The 21,018-nt window shown below is 43.0% G+C and overlaps 1 protein-coding gene across 1 annotated transcript; it reads right to left on the bottom strand.

Moving 5' to 3' along the window:
- Positions 1 to 5,107: 5,107 nt before the first annotated feature.
- Positions 5,108 to 13,306, bottom strand: LOC142817312 (uncharacterized). Its single transcript, XM_075894352.1, has 4 exons — positions 13,181 to 13,306; positions 9,922 to 10,113; positions 5,893 to 6,340; positions 5,108 to 5,252 (listed from the first exon to the last, which is right to left on the bottom strand). Exons 1-4 carry the CDS (start codon positions 13,215 to 13,217, stop codon positions 5,228 to 5,230), a joined length of 702 nt encoding a protein of 233 aa, XP_075750467.1. The 5' UTR covers positions 13,218 to 13,306; the 3' UTR covers positions 5,108 to 5,227.
- Between the last annotated feature and the right edge of the window lie 7,712 nt (positions 13,307 to 21,018).

The raw sequence follows: 21,018 nt of genomic DNA, 5'->3' as shown, positions 1-21,018 counted from the left end.
TGAAAACTCTCTCGCGTTTAAAATTACTACCTCGTGGTGGAGTAGAAAGTAGTACAAGACATAGTTTTACCACCGCCTCTGAGGCACGTAATAAAAGGTTGTCAAAATCCAGTTTACCACGTGGAGAATTTTCTGTCACGTGATTTTTAGCCTGCGTTTCATCGTTTATTACCACGTGACTGCAAGCTGCAGCCGCTTTGGCGGCTTTTGCCCCATACCTCCCTAGTGACGCTCTCAGTAAATCTTGATGGTACACGAGGACCACAGTTTTTTTTTTTTTGCATCAGTCAACGCACTTTCACTGGAACTGGGGGCAGCATAGGCAAAAAGAGCGAGTACAAGATTCTGTCAACGAAAAAAAAGAAAGGGGGAGGGGGTCTCCAAGAAGAAAAAACGGCCATGAATCTGCATGTTACTCTGCAAATGTCGTCACGATAGTCGTGCGTCTGCAGAGAGTGGACGAAACGTTTATTTGATGCTCTGCGCAAAAAAAAAATGGTGAATAGTGTTCTGGAGGCACTGCGTTAGAGTTCCTCCCGCGTGTAGTGGTGGCGAACGAACGCTTCGAGGCACGTTAGACAGGAGCGCCATCTAGCAGTCATCTTTGAAAACGAAGGCGTGTGCACCCGCGGAGAAAGATGCGTGCCTATGGCCATGTCGTCAACTCAGTGAAGGTCAGGACGAAAGACCCAATCATTGCGGAACAGGTGACCATCGCCTTAGCACTCAAGATGGATAACTTTGAAGTCGTCTACACTGACTCCATGGCAGCACTACGGGTGTTCGCCAAGGAGACGGTCTCTGAACAAACGCTGAGAATACTGCAAGGCAAGAACATAACGCATCATCTTCTGAGTTGGTTCCCAGCTCACCTTGGACAAATCAACGATTCCCCTCCCAATCTCAACGAAGCAGCACACGAGGCGGCGCGAGAACTCTCCAACCGCGCCTCCCCGGGGATGCGTTCTACCGGTGAAGGGAATAACCGGGAAATTCTTACAACATATAACGAGCTCACTAAACATTTCTACCTGTCTAGAAGGATTTTCCCTCCACCTCACAAAAATCTAACCCGGCCCCAAGCACTTACATTAAGGCTTTTGCAAACGCGGATGTACCCTACTTTGAAAATGTTACACATCATGTACCCTGACCTATACTCAAGTAATCTTTGTCCACATTGTGGGGAAACAGCTTCACTAGAACACATGCTCTGGCAGTGCACCAAATTCGCTCATTTATCGAACATCACCTCTGCCAGATGGGAGGCGGCAATCCGCAGCTCGTCCTTGGCAGATCAGCTCTGGGCTGTCCATCAAGCCCGCGAGGCGGCTGAGGAGCTTGGCATCCCAGTCCCCACGTGGGAGCTGCCCGCAACACAGTGATCTGTGTTTTGGAGGACCAAATAAAAGTTTATCCAATCCAATCGGAAGTGATAAGGTGTAGAACGCAAAGCGACGGGCAGGTGCCACCACCGTGTCGTCGTAACAAAGCGTTGGAAACACTTTTTTGAGCATCGCGTTGCACTGTCAACGCAGGGCGATAACAATGCTACAGTCCTTAGAGTTACTTATGTGTGCCTCTTCTACTATAAAGGCACACATACAAACCATCGACGTGCTGTTATGGCGCCTCAGATATGCGCGATATGTGCTTTTAAATGCGAAGCATTTCTTAGTGAACTTCGGTGACTTTGAGCGTATCTATCTATCTATCTATCTATCTATCTATCTATCTATCTATCTATCTATCTATCTATCTATCTATCTATCTATCTATCTATCTATCTATCTATCTATCTATCTATCTATCTATCTATCTATTTATCCAGTCGCCAACGAAATTTAGTTTTTCTGGCCGTTTCGATAATGGTATCGATACCAAACTTGGTATGCCATACCATGACTGTATGGAAAACATATACGACTAGTGAAAAGAAGAAAATCATGACATGTATGTCATGAATATCATGATCAAAATTTCGTGGTCCTGCAGCTCTTGCGGTGTTTAGTTCACATGGCTTGTTGCAAAACTGGTATGGTATGATATGATTGATTGGCGAACACAAGCGACAGACCCTAACATGAAAATCATGACTTGCATGTCATGTAACAACATGACAACATGACACGCTTGTGATGCGCTCGCGGCTCTTTCGCTAGCTTCACTTATACCGAATTTGATATTACGGGATGTGAATGGAGGACGAAGGCATGATACTGGTGCAAACATTATAATAAACTTGAGATGGGTGCCTTGTAACAACATGACTACACGCTACGTTCATGATGCGCTCGCGGCCGTTTAGCTAGCTTCACATTTACCAAACTCGGTACTACGCGATAAGAACGGACAACATAGGTAAATAACACATTCAGACATGATGATCATAACATGCGTGTGAAGTAACAGCATGACTACATGCCACACTGATGATGCGCTTGCGGCTGTTTCGCTAGCTTCACATATGATAAGTTTGGTATTACATGTCGCCAATGAATAACGAATGTATGCGACTGGTGCAAACATGATAATCATGCGATGCCTGTCATGTAAGAACATGACTTCATGCCACAGCCAAGGTGCCAGTACATTTTGAGGTGATGAGGTGCGCGTGCTTGCCGGCGTTCAGTTCGTCGCGTCATGCCGGCATTCCACCACCAGGCAAAGGTCCTGCCTTATACTCGTAGGCACGCGCCGCGCTGCGTTGCTTTGACGAAGGCGCGTTTCAGCGCGTCCGGCGTTCCTCGTCACAAAAAAAGGGAGAGGCAGTGTTGTCTGGGTAACGCATCGGCGCGAAATGCAGCGTGTCGCAATTTGCACCAGTTGCCGTCGGGTGTCGTCAGACTATTGTCGTCAGCGCCTGGCGTCAGACTATAGAGTGCTCGCGTTTTGCTAACGTAGCGTCACTGTGCACAGCGTGCGATCGCGTCAACACTACAGTGCTTCATGACGCGCTCGCAGCCGTTTTGCAAGCTCCACATATACCTAATTTGGTGTTACGTGACGTCAATGGATGACGAAATATTAGAATGGTGCAAACATGATAACCCTGACACGCGTGTCATGTAAGAACATGACAACATACCACGCTCATAGCGTGCTGGCATCTATTTCGCTGGCTACACATTTACCTAGTTTGGTATCACGTGACGTGAATAGATGAGGAAGAAAAACGACACATCGAAACATGGTAATCATGACATGGAAGTCATGCACTGCATCACTTACCTCCACCTCGTAACCTTGTGCTGATTTTAAAGTGGCATATCAACATTTCTCTTTCGTGCTTCGCATATCATCGATTACCACTGTACGTGGTATCTGCCAATTTTTTCAATTGACAATCGCACAACTATGAACGCTGAATCTGGAGCGGTATCTGTGGACGCTGTGAATAGGGTCTGTGGACAAACAGACAATAGTACAGACAGACAGACCAAAATTTTTTCGTCGAAGGTTCTCAAGAAAGAGTATCATCTCAAAAAAAGCCTGGTGTTGAAAGATGTCCTGCGTAGTTTCGCAAATCGTTCGGTTTTGCTCTGCAGCAGTCCTAGAGACAGACGGTGCAAGAAGCTCCGGATCTGTGTGTCTGGTTGAGCTGATAGATCTCGCGTGTGCCCTACATCATCGAGCCACTGTGCGTTTCCCAGCGCGAGCCTCCAAAACTGTACATCGCGGATACTTCGCTTCCGTGCCGAATAGCGAATATCTACCAGTGGTAACAAAATCAAGCTGGTGTCTTCATCCGTAGCTGCTTCCCGGAGAACCGATAAGCAAAACGCTTCATTATGTCGTCGGCACCGAGCCGCGACCGTGAGTGACCAGTAAGAGTGTGTCGCCGGGGCAGGTGAAAGAAGCATCGCATATATTTTGTTCTACAGAGATAATGTCTGCTGGCTGCCCGATTCATATGCCCCATGAACCAACTGTTCTCAAACATGTAGCGCGAAGGCGAGGGCCCATACGAGGCAGACCGAACCAACAAGTGGCTGCCAGAGAACACGAAGAAAACCAAAATGGTGGTCCATCTCTTTCGTTGGAATACATACATCACCCCGTACCCGTGAGACTCCGCAAGTAGGGGACACATATTCATTTGTGTCTGAACTGACGACGAAATTCGCACAGGAGATGTATTCTGTCATCGCCAACTCTGTTTCATAACATAGCCGTGCTCTTCAAGAAGGCCTTGTGTGCGGTCGGTAAGAAGCTTGTATACAGGCATGCACCGCTCTTCTACGCCCGTAGAAGTCATGAGTCATGAACACCTCTTTAACTTCTCATATATTCAAATGGAAATAGAAGAACATGAGTGTATAACGAACAAGGCCTGACAAGTCATCACACGAGTAACATGACACGCCTACCCCTTACGTCACGAATATCCTTCCCCCAGTTTTGTGATGTACAAACATGCAAACCATGTTCTTTGCGTATCATGTGTAGAACATACTAATATTTCAGCCTGCATCAACCTAGGAATAACGAAAATACACATTGAGAACTTTGAACACATGCCTATTACTATACCTTGCGATTGCAATGCAGCAGAGAAAAGCTTCGAAATGAATCTCGATGACCCTTACACAGAGAGCACACGGTAGTGATTGTAAATTAGCTTAACACATCAACGGCTATCTCACAGAGGATTAGGTTTGATGGTGGGGCTGGTAGAACACCTGTGCAGATTGCAGTGTTTTATATTTACTTGATAATGCAATAACTATTGCATATATACTGTTATGACTCGGAAATCTTTATTCCAGTATTTCTTCTCTCCACATGAATACTCCAGAGAGCGCAACTAACATTAGCGTTTGATAAAAGTGGGAAGCGGCGTTGTACTGCGGACGTAATGGCGAATTATGAGCGGCCTGTAAGACACCAATCTACCAAAGCCACCAGTTAACAGCAAGGTGAGCACACTACTACAATTATTTCTATAAGTGTAAATCCTGCTCGCAAGACTTTGCTAAATGTCAAAAATTGCCCCAGAGGCAACTTCTCACTGACGGCTTCGCAGGAAATCAATTTCCACAATGTGTAGGAACAGCAAGAATGCCTTCGACCTTGAATAAACTCTGAGCACTTTGATAAATGCAAATTTCATAATACAGAAATTTATTGTCGTGTCCGCACTGAAAAAGTTTCATATCACTGATGAACCTAAATAGCGTTGGCGACATGCAGTTCGACACCTTTCCGTCGTCATGCTGATCATGCTTCACGTTGAGGCAGCAGGCGCAGCGCTGCAAATAATAACGAAAAATAATAATGATAAGGGCAACCTCGCTATTACATGTAAGTGCACTCATTCCAACTGTTCAATCTTACCATCTGAAATATTTGAAAAGGATAGAAAAACAAGATAAGAACAAGTCCTTAAACTCCCGATACCATTCGTCTCGAATGGAAGAATCTGATAAAACATATTAATTTAAGTAGTGTTTCAAATGAGCTCGGCTAACTAGTATTCATTGGCACGTGTACAGGCGGACCTAATATCTGTAAAAGTTATTCTCATTCTACATCAGAGTGGTACTTCAAATCCTTCGTCGGAAAGTGCTGTGTTGTCCGATACCGTTTGCCTAATGGCTGTTGTGTCTTGGTGTGCATTTCAGATATGCCGTACGTTTTTTTCTATGCCAAATAGTTATAAGGAAAAAAATGTGCCGTACTTAGAGTCAGCTAGCTAGTCGATCTGACATGCCTCATGTTCAGTACTGAAAAATCACTTACTCAGTACGCCTCTCTGAACCCGTAAAGGAAAATGAGAAAGATTCGCATTGAACTTCCTACGTTCTTTACCAACTATATCACTAAATGGCTACAACAAAAATAAGGAGAAAATTGATCCTGCAGAACTAAAACAACTGGATGATTACTCACCTGGGTGAGCTACCTTGTGTTCCAGCTGCTCCGGCAGCATGGCCACTGAGGGTACTTGGTGAACTTACTGCTGAACTTCCGCCATTCGATGAACTACTCCATCCACCAGAGGCGCCATTTCCTCCTTGATAGCCGTAAGTGGGAATGCCTCCGTACGGGTAGTATGCCCCGTGTCCACCATATCCACCGTATCCACCATTTGCTCCGTGATAGCCATACGTGCCACTGCCTCCAGACGGGTTGTATGCCCCGTATCCACCATATACACCGTATCCGCCGTGTCCACCATGTCCACTGTGTGCATTGTACGCACCATATGGACCGTAAAGACCGTACGAGTGTGAGCCGTAGTATCCACCACCAAATGGCGCCCCATAGTGGGCATAACCACCATACGGGGCAGCTCCGTATGCGCCACCAAAGTACGATCCGTACAATTCAGGATAACCTGTTTCACGAAAGCAGAAGTCAATTCCGGTGTATATTAGATCTCATTAGTCTCTTTTAATAAAAAAAGACTAATCTAGGTGCTGGGCAGCTGTATTTCTACAACACCTAGAAAGGAAAAAGTTCCAATCAAAGCGTTAGTTATCTCTTAAAAACAAACTGTCATTGCCCTCCTAAACCCTTTAATCAGGATCAGCGCACCTAAACAGGATCGCGCCTATACATTACAGGTTATTCAATTGTAATGATCTATGAAGCACACTATATTATAAATGTAAACATGCCAGCTCTTCGAGTGTTTTTAACATAAATATGCCAATCGTAACCTTTATTTTTATTTCTCAGCAAGGCCTTTATATTACTACATTCAGTAAAGTTGTGGCATTAGCTCAATATGTTCCCATTGTTATGCCAAAGGTGAGATAATGTTGTCTTCTTAGTTTCCGGCGTTCTTTTATTTATTTCACCGTTGCGCTTTTCCATAATATGTAACAAAAGAGTGCAGTATGTAAATGTGCAAATCTACAAAATCAACACTAATTGTGCCACACAAAATGGGTTATACTGGTGCACATCTTATACCAGCATGTAACCGCGTTGCTGGCCCTTCAGCATGTGCAGGGCCAATGATGAGGTTACACTCAAATTATAGGATTTGCACGAGTTCACAACCCATTATGTGAGGGCATTTAGCGTTATTTTCTTCTAGATATGCTCATCTATATTGCAGCACGTTTCTAACAATCAAGGCATAAAATGCGCATGCATGGAGTAAAATATTAATTCGAAATTTTCTTTATTAGCTATACGTCCACATGAGTTTGAGATAAGCTCGAAAATGACATGTAACCAGGCTCTATAGAAAACGCTTTTTGAAATACAATTACAAGTAGCTTGTGGGATGTTACAAGCACTAAATGTAGGCACAATTTTATAATACAAGCAAAATAGCTGCCAAGTGTTAAGAAAAAAAAAACCTCATTTCGTCTTGGAGAACGACCTACCGAAATGTTTTAGTTGAAGAGAAAAAGAAAACATCATTAAATTTGCCGATGAGGTGTTTACTTTATAGGACTGACCAATATATCCTTTTTTGTTTTCAGTAAGCCTGACATTAGGTGTCAATACCAGTACTAAACAATACCTATAGAAAAAAACTACAGCGCTGATTTTCAGAAGTATCCTAATTGATTGATTGATATGTGGGGTTTAACGTCCCAAAAGCACTAAATGATTACGAGAGACGCCGTAGTGGAGGGCTCCGGAAATTTGAACCACCTGGGGTTCTTTAACGTGGACCTAAATCTGAGCACACGGACCTACAACATTTCCGTCTCCATCGGAAATGCAGCCGCCGCAGCCGGGATTCGAGCCCGCAACCTGCGGGTCAGCAGCCGAGTACCTTAGCCACTAGACCACCGAGGTGGAGCTCAGAGGCATCCTAATGCACTGTTTTCATGAACTAGTTAGTTCAAGGTTAAAATCTCAGTGTAAGAAAACTAGAAACTAGAGTGTTTGCTGTCATTTCCTTCTTTTTCGCTTTGTTTTTGTGTTAAGAACAAATATTTCTGTTGTGGTCACTTTGAATAGTGCGAAAAACAACAGCGGTGTATTCTTTCATAGAAGAACTCTTGCTCACCCGTTCCGTTCTGCACCTTGATCTTAGAAACTTGCGAATATATGTGACGCAGCATATCTCACGCACTGTGTGTAGCTTCAGAAGTGATTGATTGATTGATATGTGGGGTTGAACGTCTCAAAACCACCATATGATTAGTAAAGACGCTGTAGTGGAGGGCTTCGGAAATTTCGACCACCTGGGGTTATTTAACATGCACCTAAATCTGAGCACACGGGCCTACAACATTTCCGCCTCCATCGAAAATGCAGCCGCCACAGCCGAGATTCGATCTCGCGACCTGCGGGTCAGCAGCCGAGTACTTTAGCCACTAGACCACCACGGCGGGAAAGCTTCGGAAGTAGGTTGTGTGAGTGCTAAACCTGGGGCGCCGGTTCGATTACTGATCACGTCAGCCACAATACGGCATGAGTGAGGCGAAATGAAAAAATGACTGTCTTCTTAGATTCAAGAGCCTGTTAATTAAGAGCATGTGTTCAAAGTTAATGTGGGGCTCCAATAATGGTATACCTGGCATACATGGCATACGACATCACATCGCGGTCTTGACATAAACAACCCGACAAATTTTTTAGTTACAGGGGAAATTTCACCCTGGTCAACGTACCTGACAGGCAGTACACTAAATTGATAATTTAATATTGATATTTCCCTAACTACTTCAGCTTGAAACGTTTCGTAAGCCACTTCAACTAGTCTTCTCGCGGAATGCGTTTATATTCCGAATATTTGTATTATATATATATATATATATATATATATATATATGGTATATGGCACAAAGGGAGCGTTGTCAACAAGGATAAATATATTTATTTTCCAACAGTCCCCTGATGAAGGGAGGACCCTTCCCGAAACTGTCGGGAAATAAATATATTTATCCTTGTTGACAACGCTCCCGTTGTGCCATATCCCATACTTTCACAAAGACTAACCGGCCCATTGAATTATTACTCCCGCTATATATATATATAAATAGATATATATATGTATGTATATATATATATATATATATATATATATATATATATATATATATATATATATATATATATATATAAAAGGGCTTGTATTTCCGTGTTTTAACACAATAATAATGAGATATAACAGACAGTAATGCCAAGGAATGTACAGGGGAAGGTATTAGAACCAATTGAATGTAAATAAGAAGAAAGAAGAAAGAAAAGTGGATGAAAAAATTACCAGCTGTGAGCAGGAATCGAACCTACGACCTTCGAATAACGCGTTCGATGCTCTAACCACTGAGCTATCACAGCGGCCGTCCCTCCATCCACGTTTTGGGGTTTATATGTGAATTTAGAAGTAGGAGTGACAGTCAGCGCCATCTATAAGCCAAACAACGAGTGTGAAAACACCCTTATTCGCATGTTTGGCGTCATGTAGCACGTGAACCTATTATGAGCGGGCAGCTGAATAAGTGTCCCTCGTATACAACCTAAACACACCAAGTCTGCTATATATATATATATATATATATATATATATATATATATATATATATATATATATATATATATATATATATATATATATATATATATATATATATATATATATATACATAAAATCATACGTTTGAAGCATTGGAATTATTAGAAAACTCTGTGTAAGATATTATTGGAATAAGAGTTAGCTACGTTTTCATAGACTGCAAATAGACCCTATATAATTCTTGTTCTGATATATACTAGGCATATTGCTGTCTACAGGGACTTTACTCATATGGTCCATCAATACAGCGTTGTAATGCACAGAATTTTGTTCTGTTCCAAAATATTTTATGAATGACAGAACACGTCATTATGCGAAGTTGCTCGATTGGAGAGTGCAACAGAATGCGCATGTACTGTACAAACATCACACAGGTATAACGTGAGGCATGCTGATTCTCATTATGACATGACGTGAGTTAGAATTCTTACCTTGGCCACCTAGGCCTAAACTGCCCCGACCACCTAGCCTAGCCCCAACACCTGCTCCAACGCTGACGGTGTAACCTGGGCCTCCACGTGGACCAGCTCGATCAAAGCCCGCCCAAATATCTTTATTTATTCCACCCAAAGCTCCCAAATGGCTTAGGAGACGGCGGTCATTTCGTGCGTTTGTCAGTGTAGCTGCGTACAAAACACCAGGTATAAATGCTCCGAAATATACATCGTGGGCATGGTAGACAGTGTAGATAGAGAGAAAGACTCACAAAAAAAGGCGGGAAGGTTATACCAGGTCAAAATGGTTGATTGTTTGAGTTGGTGATTCATGTGGTTTTAAATACGAGCGGAATACATAGACAAGAACAGCTAAGCGCTTGTCCATATATTAGCTGCTCTTGTCTACGTATTGTGCTAGTATTCGAAGCTGTTATACCAGGCCTAGCCTCTTGGTTAACTTGAAGCTTGCGATGGAAAAGAGGAGTTACAAAATGAGCAAGACATGGAAAGTCCGCACTTAACGTGAGCACTAACATGCACATACATAGGGACAACGATCGATTAAGAAGCTAGGCGCAGTAACAACATGAACTGATAAATTTTACGAAGGCCAACAGTGGTACTTTAGCTGTGCTCACAGGATAAAGCCAATGTCCCATATTCTACATATATTCAACAGACTTCCCATGTAACTGCCCGATTGCTTTTTGATGTGTACCTCACTTGAAAAGTACAAAAAAATTAAAGTTTATTTGGTAACTATTTTTGGCGAGTTAGGCAATATCAGTTTTTGTAAGGACGTGGCTTCTAAAAGAAGGGCATGTCGTGGCTTCGGCCAAGTGCTCTGTGACAGGTCCTTAATTATTGGAATCATTGACTGAACAAACACCAAATTAGGGGAGTTTGTGGTTCAAGTGCAATTTGTCATACACCAGTAGACATATTACATTCTGATTATCCTGCTACCTTGCCCCTGCTATGAAAATTCATTTGCTAAGTCGCTGGTATTAACTTATACCATTGTTACATTAACAACAATGAAGTTGCGGAGACAGCTTTTCGGCAAGTAGTCTTGCCTTGTTTAAAGCAAATGCCTTGAAGAGAACAAAAATGCTTCAACCATTGGTTTCAGCAAGGCCCTCTGTTCAATGAGTGAACAATGATCTCAAGCTAAAGTTAATAAGCACCAGTCATTTTAAGAATATAAGTGACGAAGCATCTTCAGCGATCCCATTTATCAGTAGGACCATCATCAGCGAGACCACAGCGGACAAGCAAACAATTTGGCAACAGCACATTCTGTGTTATTTTGCTGATTCAAGCTATATAGAATAAGCTAAGGATATCAGTTTTTTTTTTTGCTTTTAACATGTTTGTCTTGCTTTTGAAATCAGAATAACCAGCCTAGAACACTCGTATGAAAGAGGTATAACGCTTTTAGTCTGACGTTTAGCTTAATGTATCTAATGAATAGCACTGACTTGTACAGGCATAAGGATAAAACCAAACTGAGGTAGACTGCAGTACAGGCAATCGGAACTGAAAACAGGCAATTGTAATTGAAATTAGACTAGCCCAAATTTCACTACTTTTGGAATTGCTTCTTTTGTCACGCTGTTCTCCTGTGAACCGCACCCATTTACAGCACAGTAATATCAGTATGGCATTCGGTGGAAAAAAGAAAAAAAAATATCTCCGCACAAGGCTGCTTCGGAGCAAACCTGGTGGGTTGGTAGTAGGTCCAGGTTTCGCTAAGCTTTTAGAATCTCTTTCACTATTTCCACCCTCCGGTACATTATACTATAAAGCACAAAGCTACGCTTCCTGTGTTCTTTTTGTCTTTTCGCTGCATGATTCATTTAATGCATTTATTTCTCTGTTCTTATTTTTTTGTCTGTCCTAATAACCTCTCTAGTATTCTTTCCTTTCTTTCCTTGAATTTTGCTCTGTCGCCTTATTTCTCTCCCTATGTGTAGACATTTTCTCACCTTCTGTCCATCTTTCTTTCCCCTTACGTTCTGGTTTCTTCGTTCTTTGTCTCCCTTTATATCTCTTTATTTCTATGTCTCTATAGTCAGTCAGCCCACCTCCTTTCTCTATTCCTCAGCGCAACTTACCTCTCTTCGCCCTCTTGCTGTACTATAGTGTACTAGGCCACGCTAACCTCTGCTAACTTACCTGGTTAGCTGAGTGGTTACGACGTTCACATTCAGACTGCGGATACATGGCTATGAATCTCTCCTCACCAAACATTTCTCTATCTCTTTCTTTCTATATGTGAGAAATTTTCTATCTTTTTTTTCTATCTTCTGTACGGACTTTTTTCACTATATTGTTATGGCATACCACGCAGGACAAGCCGGCGCACGTTCTCTGGAGGCGAAGCAGGAGAGCAGCACGTGGACGGATAGATCGCTTGCTAGTGTATTATGATGATGGTTCTTTCTACTCCGCACGGTAAGTCTCATGCATTATAGCACTGCTGTACGTCTAGATTGACCTCGTCGATGTACTTTCATTACACAGTGCATTTCTCCGGTGCCCATTTTGTGCCAGCTAAACAAACGCATATCGTGGGTTATCAGCAACAGGAAACGCTGTTTTAGATTTCGCGTTATGACAAGTAATACGGCTTTGGGCTTACACGACGTTCAGGAAATATTTACTGCGTTGGTACCAAGTTTTGGTAGCACGCAAATGACTCATTGTGAAAACATTAATAAACATCACAGGATGTTTTCCTAAATTCATTTTCAATTCAATACTATATTTGCTGGCGTAAAATACAGAAATACCAAAACTATTTGGCTGTAACGCCTTGTCACGGTCAGCTACAGTAGAATTCCACTTTAGCTACTTTAGTGCAAACTTCTCAAGCAATCGCACCTGCATAGTCACAAGTTTCAGTTTTGCATTGCGTATACATTTATCTGTATGGTACAGAGATTCTTTCCCCTACAAATGCCGCATTCTTACTTGTCTCTTCCAAAGCTGCCATTTCACTACCATCTTTTGAAACGCTTACTGCAGTGTCGTGAATACGTCTAACTGCTTCATGCAGGTTCTCGTTTTTCCAAAAATCGGTCGTCATTTTTAAAGAAACCCCAATTTTTTAAACTCGTCACATGTTGAAGCCACACGGTTCATAGTAAATGTTAGCACTCATAGAATATGCTCTAATGAAAGAAGTGCTTCGCTATGCTTGCATGTGTAACAAAAACCATGACCAGGAGAAATCTCAAGACTTGCTCACCTGCTGAGAAGAGGCACGCTAGTATAAAAGTTTTCATATTTGAGGACGACCTAAAAATACAGTGTTCAAGAACAACCTACAGCTCCTGGTCTTCTGAATACCGTGATGTGAGAAACTAGTCCGGCTTTTATAGCGTGAAATTTTCATGATGCGAAGCCCTGTGGAGGCTGAACTTTTAATTTCCGCCTTCGTTCATTCTTTAGCAGCTCAAGGTTACGCACCTTAAAAAAAAGCACAAACAAGACGGCAAGATTGTGATTGTTGCTGGGGCTTCAGTAGTATGCTTTTCAAGTTATTTGCCACCAGAAGCGCTTGTTTTTTTAAGAAAGTGACCTGCGAGAATGAAAAAAAGAAGGTGATTTATGCTTTAGTGATAACGTCACTTTGAACAAAGAAAGAGATAAAAAGGCTATGAGTGTTCCAATTTTCAAGTTGGCGGTGCATATTGAAACTTCGCAAACATTCTTTCATATTTACCATTGTTTGCGATCATTGACCAATGAGTTTGTTGCGAAAAATACGGGCCTTCCTCCGATTCGGCAGTCATACCCCCCCCCCACACACACCTCGTTTTTCATGAGTGCCCCTTTGTTCATCTCTCCTTTTGTCACATGTACTCTGAGAGCAAAGTGCCAAAGCGTGAGAACGTCCACCTTGGGACAACAAAGTCGTAGTCATGTTATGCGTAATTCTGTTACGAAAGTGAAGCTCTTATTATCAAGATTCGAAATGAAATAGCATCAGTTGTTTATTATTTGCAGATAATCCTTTTTTCTTTAGTATCTTTCTGTAGTCTTTCGCAGCACAAAGACATAGTTCGGCCTCGCGATCTTAGAATGCAATCAATAAAAGCGAGTACAATGTAGAGGTTATTAGGAAAATGATATTACTGTGACGCTGTTCTCTGACGGAGCCGTATCGCCAAAAACCATGCATTAAAAACATGGCACTGGTTCCTAAACGCTACGCTGCATGAAAATATATGATTTTTGTTGGTTCTACCAATTTGAAAGTTTCTTCGTCCGTTACGAACAATCACTTTTTGTCTCACTTGCACTCCCTCTAGTTTCTTAGAAAAAATCATCGTCAGTAATGACAGACTTCATTTTCTCTAATTGCATATTTTCATCTTCGATGCCTGAACAGACCACATAGATGTAGTATTTATCGACCGCCAACAACTGCATATTTAGCAGCTCAGAAAAGTGAGAAAAGAAATAAAAACTGAACACCACGACAGTATATAGGTTATGTCTATTCTAAGGTAAGAAAAGCAGGAAAGAAAAGTATTTTGAGCCTGAACGCACAGAAAGCGAGAATAACTTTCAGTGTAACTTCAGCACATATGCAAAAGTGGGAGCCATCCTTTCCTTGTGAAGTTGTCCGCTCAAAGTAATCAATTTTTAAAAAGAGCTGGTTGCATAATGGATTTTATAATAAAGTACTAATTATGCAAAGTCACCAGCAGTAAGGGCCTCTTGTTGGTACGCTATATAATAATGGACTTGTCTGAACGTGTCAGCGTAATTCGAAGAGCTCATATATTGCATGCCGGCGACTGTTGCCAAGCGGCTCCTTTTGCTTTTCGCATACGTGCATAGTTTCTACCTAAATCTTAATGACAGCTTCAATGTAAACCTTTTGGGAAGGGAGTTCTGGTTTGCAGTAAAAGTTTCATGTAGAGTGCATGCTCTGGTTACACACTTAACTTGATGGTCCTATATAGCAGTTTTCACCTTATTGCAAGTATATGTCAAAACAGTTTAGTTTCTCTTGGGTGTATAGACAAGCAAGAAGCTTCGACTGGCTTGTTGATATGCGACAAAACTTAGTGTCCTGCTTCAAGAGACGAGTGTTTGAGCAGAAAGCTAGTCTATCAGTTTACATAAACAAACAATTGTTAGAAGTTTTCGACATCTTTTCTTAAAATGCTGCGAGTCAGCTTCGTTGCTAAATTTTTTTTTCTTCCATTCTCCTGATATCGAGTGAAAGAAAATGTCTAGAAGAGCTCTGAGAGAACACGGGTCAGTAGACCCCATAAAAGCGAAGTACACCACTTCGTGTAGTACTTCTTTACACAGAGGACAATGACCTTCAAGGCCATCTGACGTCATCCCACCTACGCGTCGTGTGTGGCAATTAATGACGCGTTTATATTGACTATGGAGCCAGCGGAACTTTCAAGTGTGATGTGATGACAAATTGTTCCAGAGAAGTTGAGTACGTGGGTTTCAGGGCACTCTAGGGATCGCTTGGGTACCTATTCTTCGCAGAGTGATCATGTCGATGTCGCTGGCACTACAAATCACCTAAATACTACTTGTGTTTTCATATTGCCACCTGGTGTTCTGTGCCAGTGAACAGTGAGCCAGTTATGTGCCAGTGAACGAAGAAGATGAAGACGAGCAACCCGTGCCAGCGCATACGTCCTTCTTCATGTCTGAGATTTTGACAGTCGTGTCTCCTTGTACGTTTCTTCGAGCTCCTAGCACGTGAACATATCTCACATGAGAAATTGTTTGACTGTCACCAGTGTGACAAAAAAACAAAACAAACAAAGAATGACGCCTGGTTCAGACGTGCCAAAGGCTATACAGTGTGAACTTCCACGTACCAGAAAGAAAGGATAGAACAAATACAGAAAGATCGAATACTAACTAGCAAACGAGGGGACACCGCAGTATTGCGGAATGAATAAGATCTTCACAAGGTTAAGGGAAAGAGTTAGAGTGAGATAAAAGACGTGGTTAATAGACGCACAATCAAAAACGGCGTCATGCCGCCAAAGGCTTTCAGGCAGGCTAGTGGCTCCCAGAAAGCGTGTCAATGCCTTCGCTGCCCTCTTGGCCGAACAACGAAGAGAACAACGTTAAAGAAGCTTATGCACACGCACAGTTGTCCAGAATGGGTCAAAGGCTTGCATGTGCTTGCACCTCCGACTCCTAATAAAAGGTAATGAGACAATAGCATGCTAGAGCTCATAAGAGAGCTTGTTCCTAGGGAAGCTTTAACTTTCTAACAATGGCGTGTCGGTGGCCTAGTGTCCTGCGTATAATTGGCGGCGTTCTTTCTCATAAGTCTCCAGTATAGGCCGTTGTGACTACAATTACCTCCTCCCTTCCATCACTTTATATTTACCCTAAGTTTCAGCTAGCGAAGAACGACCTCAAGCTTATTGCCTTAAAATTTTCTGCACCCCGCACCAAAATTATGTAGATAATATGCTACGTAAATAACAGTATATAGAAACGTCACAAAGCTCATTTTGTTTGAAGAAATAAACATCGTAGGGCAGAAAAACAACAAATTAAAGGCAGAACAATGTCGTACCGATACTCCCGAGCACCCAATCAAGGGAGGATGGAGGGCTAAATCAGCTGAAAGTGCAATTTTTAGTTAGAAAAGTAATCTGCGGAGAAAACGCCATATAAAGTTCGAGTTGCCACATTGCAAACAGAAACCACGCGCACTTGAGGGTCGTTTTTAAAAGCTTTCCACTGCGCACACAAACGCATCACTTCGTGGACTCACTTCCTACTAATACTGCAATGCCATGCATTAGCATGGCATTCCAGTATTAGTAGTGGAATGCCGTATTAGTAGTGGAATTACTATTAGGAGTATTAGTACTACTAATATTACTATTAGTAGTATTAGTATTAGTAGTGGAATGCCGTGCATTAGCACGGCATTCCAGTATTAGTAGGAAGTGAGTCCACGAAGTGATGCGTTTGTGTGCGCAGTGGAAAGCTTTTAAATACGACCCCAAGTGCGCGTGGTTTCTGCCTGCAGCAATGCGGCAACTCGAACTTTATATGGCGTTTTCTCCGCAGATTACTTTTCGTCGGAAGAGTAACATTTACTTTGTAACCACTATAGCTATGAAGTGCAAACGTCTCTAAGTTATTTCTGAATAGCATGCACACATTCTGAAGCAAAATATTGGTGTTTTCACCAGAATTGTATTTTTACGAAAGCTTTTCTCTCAGAAAAAAGCCCTAAAATTCTCATCAAACATCTAAACTTTTAGATAAGGAATGCCCATGCCTACAATTGTTATAAAAGAACGTGTTGTTGGACTAGGTGGTAGAAAATAAAAAAACCTGATTTGAGCGCAAACACACGACACATTCAAGTGCACACACATCCAGGCATCAAACACGCCCAGTGCTGACTTCTAACTTGTTTATTAAGGGCTTGAATATATGCATGTGGCACATGGACGCATTAAGATCATAGAAGGCCAAAATCATACATTATCAGGACGTAAAGTTTATTCTATCATAAAGTAGGACCGATTAACTGGGATTCACTGGAGAACAACGATAGCGAGAGGTTCCTTAAAGAGTGATCCTTTTTTTTTAAGGGCGACGCTCCTTAAATTGGCATCCGCTCGTCCCTCGTAGTAGTCATAGTCGTATTCGTAGTATATAACCAGTCTTACGTTTTCGCCTGCAAGGTGGTGCCGGTAGGTGATTTCTCCTGTGCGTTGCTGAACAATGAAAAATTCGCAGCGTGCGCGTTAGCTAAAAGCCGAATTATGCTGTCTCTCATTCCCCATTAGCAGCCAATGGCATGTACATTGAGCACTATTTGACAAGAAAGAGTTGCTACGTTATACTCGCTGGGAGTAACGTCCTTGGTTTTAGAAAGGTTTAGCGAGCGTTGGGCCACAATGCCATGAATACAGTGAACTAGTACATACCATAAACTCGAGGTGGTTAAAGGTGGGAAGTAGACACGAAGCGCAATCCGTAAAAAAGTGTGCGTGTGTCACCTCTCGTTTAGTCCTTGGAATGTCCGCTGGATGGCGGTTCTTCTTAATGAGGAATATATGATGAAAAGTTGCGAGATGGTGGTACTCGGAGTGTTGAATAGATGGACAAACAGACACACAGACAGATGCGTGGACGGACACACGGATGGCTGCATGGACGGATGGACGCATGGACGGACGCAGGGGCGGATGCATGGACGAATGCAGGGATGGACGCACAGGTGGACGTGCGGATGCGTCAACAGACGCACGCACGGACGGGCGGATGGACGCACCGACGGTCACACAGACGGACGCATGGACGGACGGAAGCAAAAACGAATGAACGGACGGATGCTTCGCACCACTCTCTATCATTCACTCCATGCATATGCTGCCATTTTTTTATGAAAAGGAGCCGTACCACTTCCCGTTGAGCTTTTTTTTTTTTTGCGCTTCTGCCTAGAATTTTCGTTTCAAAGAATCATGCATCACAACCGCACCAAATGGCATGCGCTACTATGAGTGAATACTGTAACCTCGGTTTGTTAATTATTGGGCGTGTCCCCTTAATTGGTTATTACTGCACCTTGATATTTTGCTGATTTGCACCTTGCCGCAGGATAAGGATATCGAGTACACGACCCCCGTGAAACATTTCACAAAGGGCCTTTCATGCTTTTTCTCGCAGCCGCGCTTTTTGCAATCGCAAATACGTTGACACAGTTTCCCGATGTTTTCGGGTGCCGAACGGTACACCGTGCCTGCCCCTGACTTTGTTGCTACCCAGCCTCCAAGGGTTGCTACCCAGCCCTCAAGGATTAGGCCACAAGTCTTGCCATATATACGTAAGCTCTCGTACAATTTCAAGAAAGTCGCGGGCAAGCACGGCGTACCCATGGTGTTTGGGCACCCGAGAAAATCGGGGAATTGTGCCAATGTATTTGTGATAGCTGCATCTTGCCGGTACTTAGCTACGGTACTTAGCTACCTGGAGACTTACAAAAATGATTCAGCTTAAATTGAGGATGACGCAGCGAGCACTGGAAAGGAAACAGGTAGACGTAACCTTAAGAGACAAGGAGAGAGCAGAGTGGATTAGGGAACAAACCAGGGTTAAGGATATCATAGTTAAAATTAAGAAGAGGAAATGGACATGGGCCGGGCATGTAGCACGTAGACAGGATAACCGCTGGTCATTAAGGGTAACTAACTGGATTTCTAGAGAAGGCAAGCGGGTTAGGGGAAGACAGAAGTTTAGGTGGGCAGATGAGATTGAGAAGTTTGCGGGTACGAATTGGCAGCAGCAAGTACCGGACCGAGTGAATGGCGGAACATGCACTCCAAGCCAAAAACGGCCGAAATGGGAGCAACGGCTGTTTTTACTCCTTCAGACCGACTGTTACTCTCCGAAAAGACCAAGCGGAACAAGATGGCCGACTTGTTCGAGAATGGGGGAGCAACTGTATTCATCTTAAGTTTGTAAGGAAGCAACGGAAGGAGGAACCGCTGTAAATGCTGTCGTCACACAACGGTTACTCCCCGGCTGGACACCGCACACAAATATGCATGCCGCCCACATTGAAATTCATGTGCCAGATAATTGTTTGTTCTGTGTGCCAAACTTGACCAAACCAAAACAGTGATTTATTTTAGCATCCACAGATAATAAGATAGCAGCGCTGGCTGAACACAGAAGGCCTGAGAATACAGCTACGGCAAGTACCTAACACACGCAGCAGCAGAATGGAGAGTTGGCACGTCAAAGCAGACCGAACGCCGAAACACGTGCAAAACAACGATAAAAAAAGCCTAGACACGCCGTTCGTCTGCAAAGGAAGGGCGTCAAAGTCGATCAAGCACCGAAACACGTGCATAAGGAGCCCCCCCCCCCCCCCGATATATCAGAGAAGAAAAAAAAAGCGGACCCAGACGCGCTTTTCATCAACTGTACACTTAGTAGCACGCTTCACCGTGTAGTTTGAGGGCAGAATGACAAATCTGCGCCATCTGCGCCCGCACGACAAGTGTGGCGCTAGTGTAGCAAGCGATGTACTTTACAAAGTAATTTTTGTTCAGTGTTTATGTTTACTAGCACTAAATAAAAATTACACTCAAATTTTTATATTTAATTAGGAGTTCTAGTGTACCTCAGTTTTTTTTATAGGTGTATTAGGAGAACACACTGAAAGCATTGCGCTGACGCCTGTGCTGCCACTGCATGACATTTTTTTTCGGCGCAACTAGGTTCGCGTTCGCACTACTCATATTCATATGGTCTGTGTGGTCGGCGAGCACATGGACATGCGAGCTTGTGAGCTATGTTTTGATCGTGTGTGTGTGTGTCGCAGATTTGCGTTTCTACTTATTCGTGATGAAGGTCTACTTATTCGTGATGAAGGTTAGTGTATATTTATCTTTATGGAGTGCGAAGTTATTGTGGATTTTGCTGCTGGGTGGAACAAACACATCGTAAACACGTCTTCAGCTATCTGCAAGCCTGTTCGCTCGTCGGACAAAGGACTGTGCATGCATCAGCGTGAAGGTAAGTGGCATTTGCAGCAACATTTAATGCTCTTACAATACATTGTTGAGTGGTTGCGCTATTAAAAGAGAAATGATTTGCTCTTTCTTATTTACCGTATCCATTGCTAGCCGTATCGGACTAAATTACCTCTATTATTACCGTCCGCATACTCTTGCTTCCCCTGTCACCACTGCAGTGCCAGTGTACTTTTGCAGTTAAAAGTTCATTTCCGTAACACTACCTCGCTTGAAAAAACATTGGGGTGGGGTTGTAGCTGCCTTCATACTGGCACTTTTCTACCATTGGCTTTATGTAACGTTAACGGCTGAGTGTTGGGGCCTTGGGCCACATTCTTTAGAGCTGCAAAGTGTGTGTAAATCAGTAAGTAAACAAATCATTGTCGCATCACTTCACTGGCATAGCCAGGCGGTTGCGCACAGAATTTTTTTAGGCCGGGCGTAGGCAGCCCATAATGACGACCATATTCGCTTGCCCGGCCTCCAATTCGGATAAGCTGACCCTCCCCCCCCCCTCCCCGCATGCCTAAAAAAAAAA

Source organism: Rhipicephalus microplus, chromosome 5, assembly GCF_043290135.1.
Source record: "Rhipicephalus microplus isolate Deutch F79 chromosome 5, USDA_Rmic, whole genome shotgun sequence".
Taxonomy (NCBI): Eukaryota; Metazoa; Arthropoda; class Arachnida; order Ixodida; family Ixodidae; genus Rhipicephalus; species Rhipicephalus microplus.
Note: the sequence above shows the minus strand (reverse complement) of the source record. Positions and strands in the feature narration are given on the sequence as shown.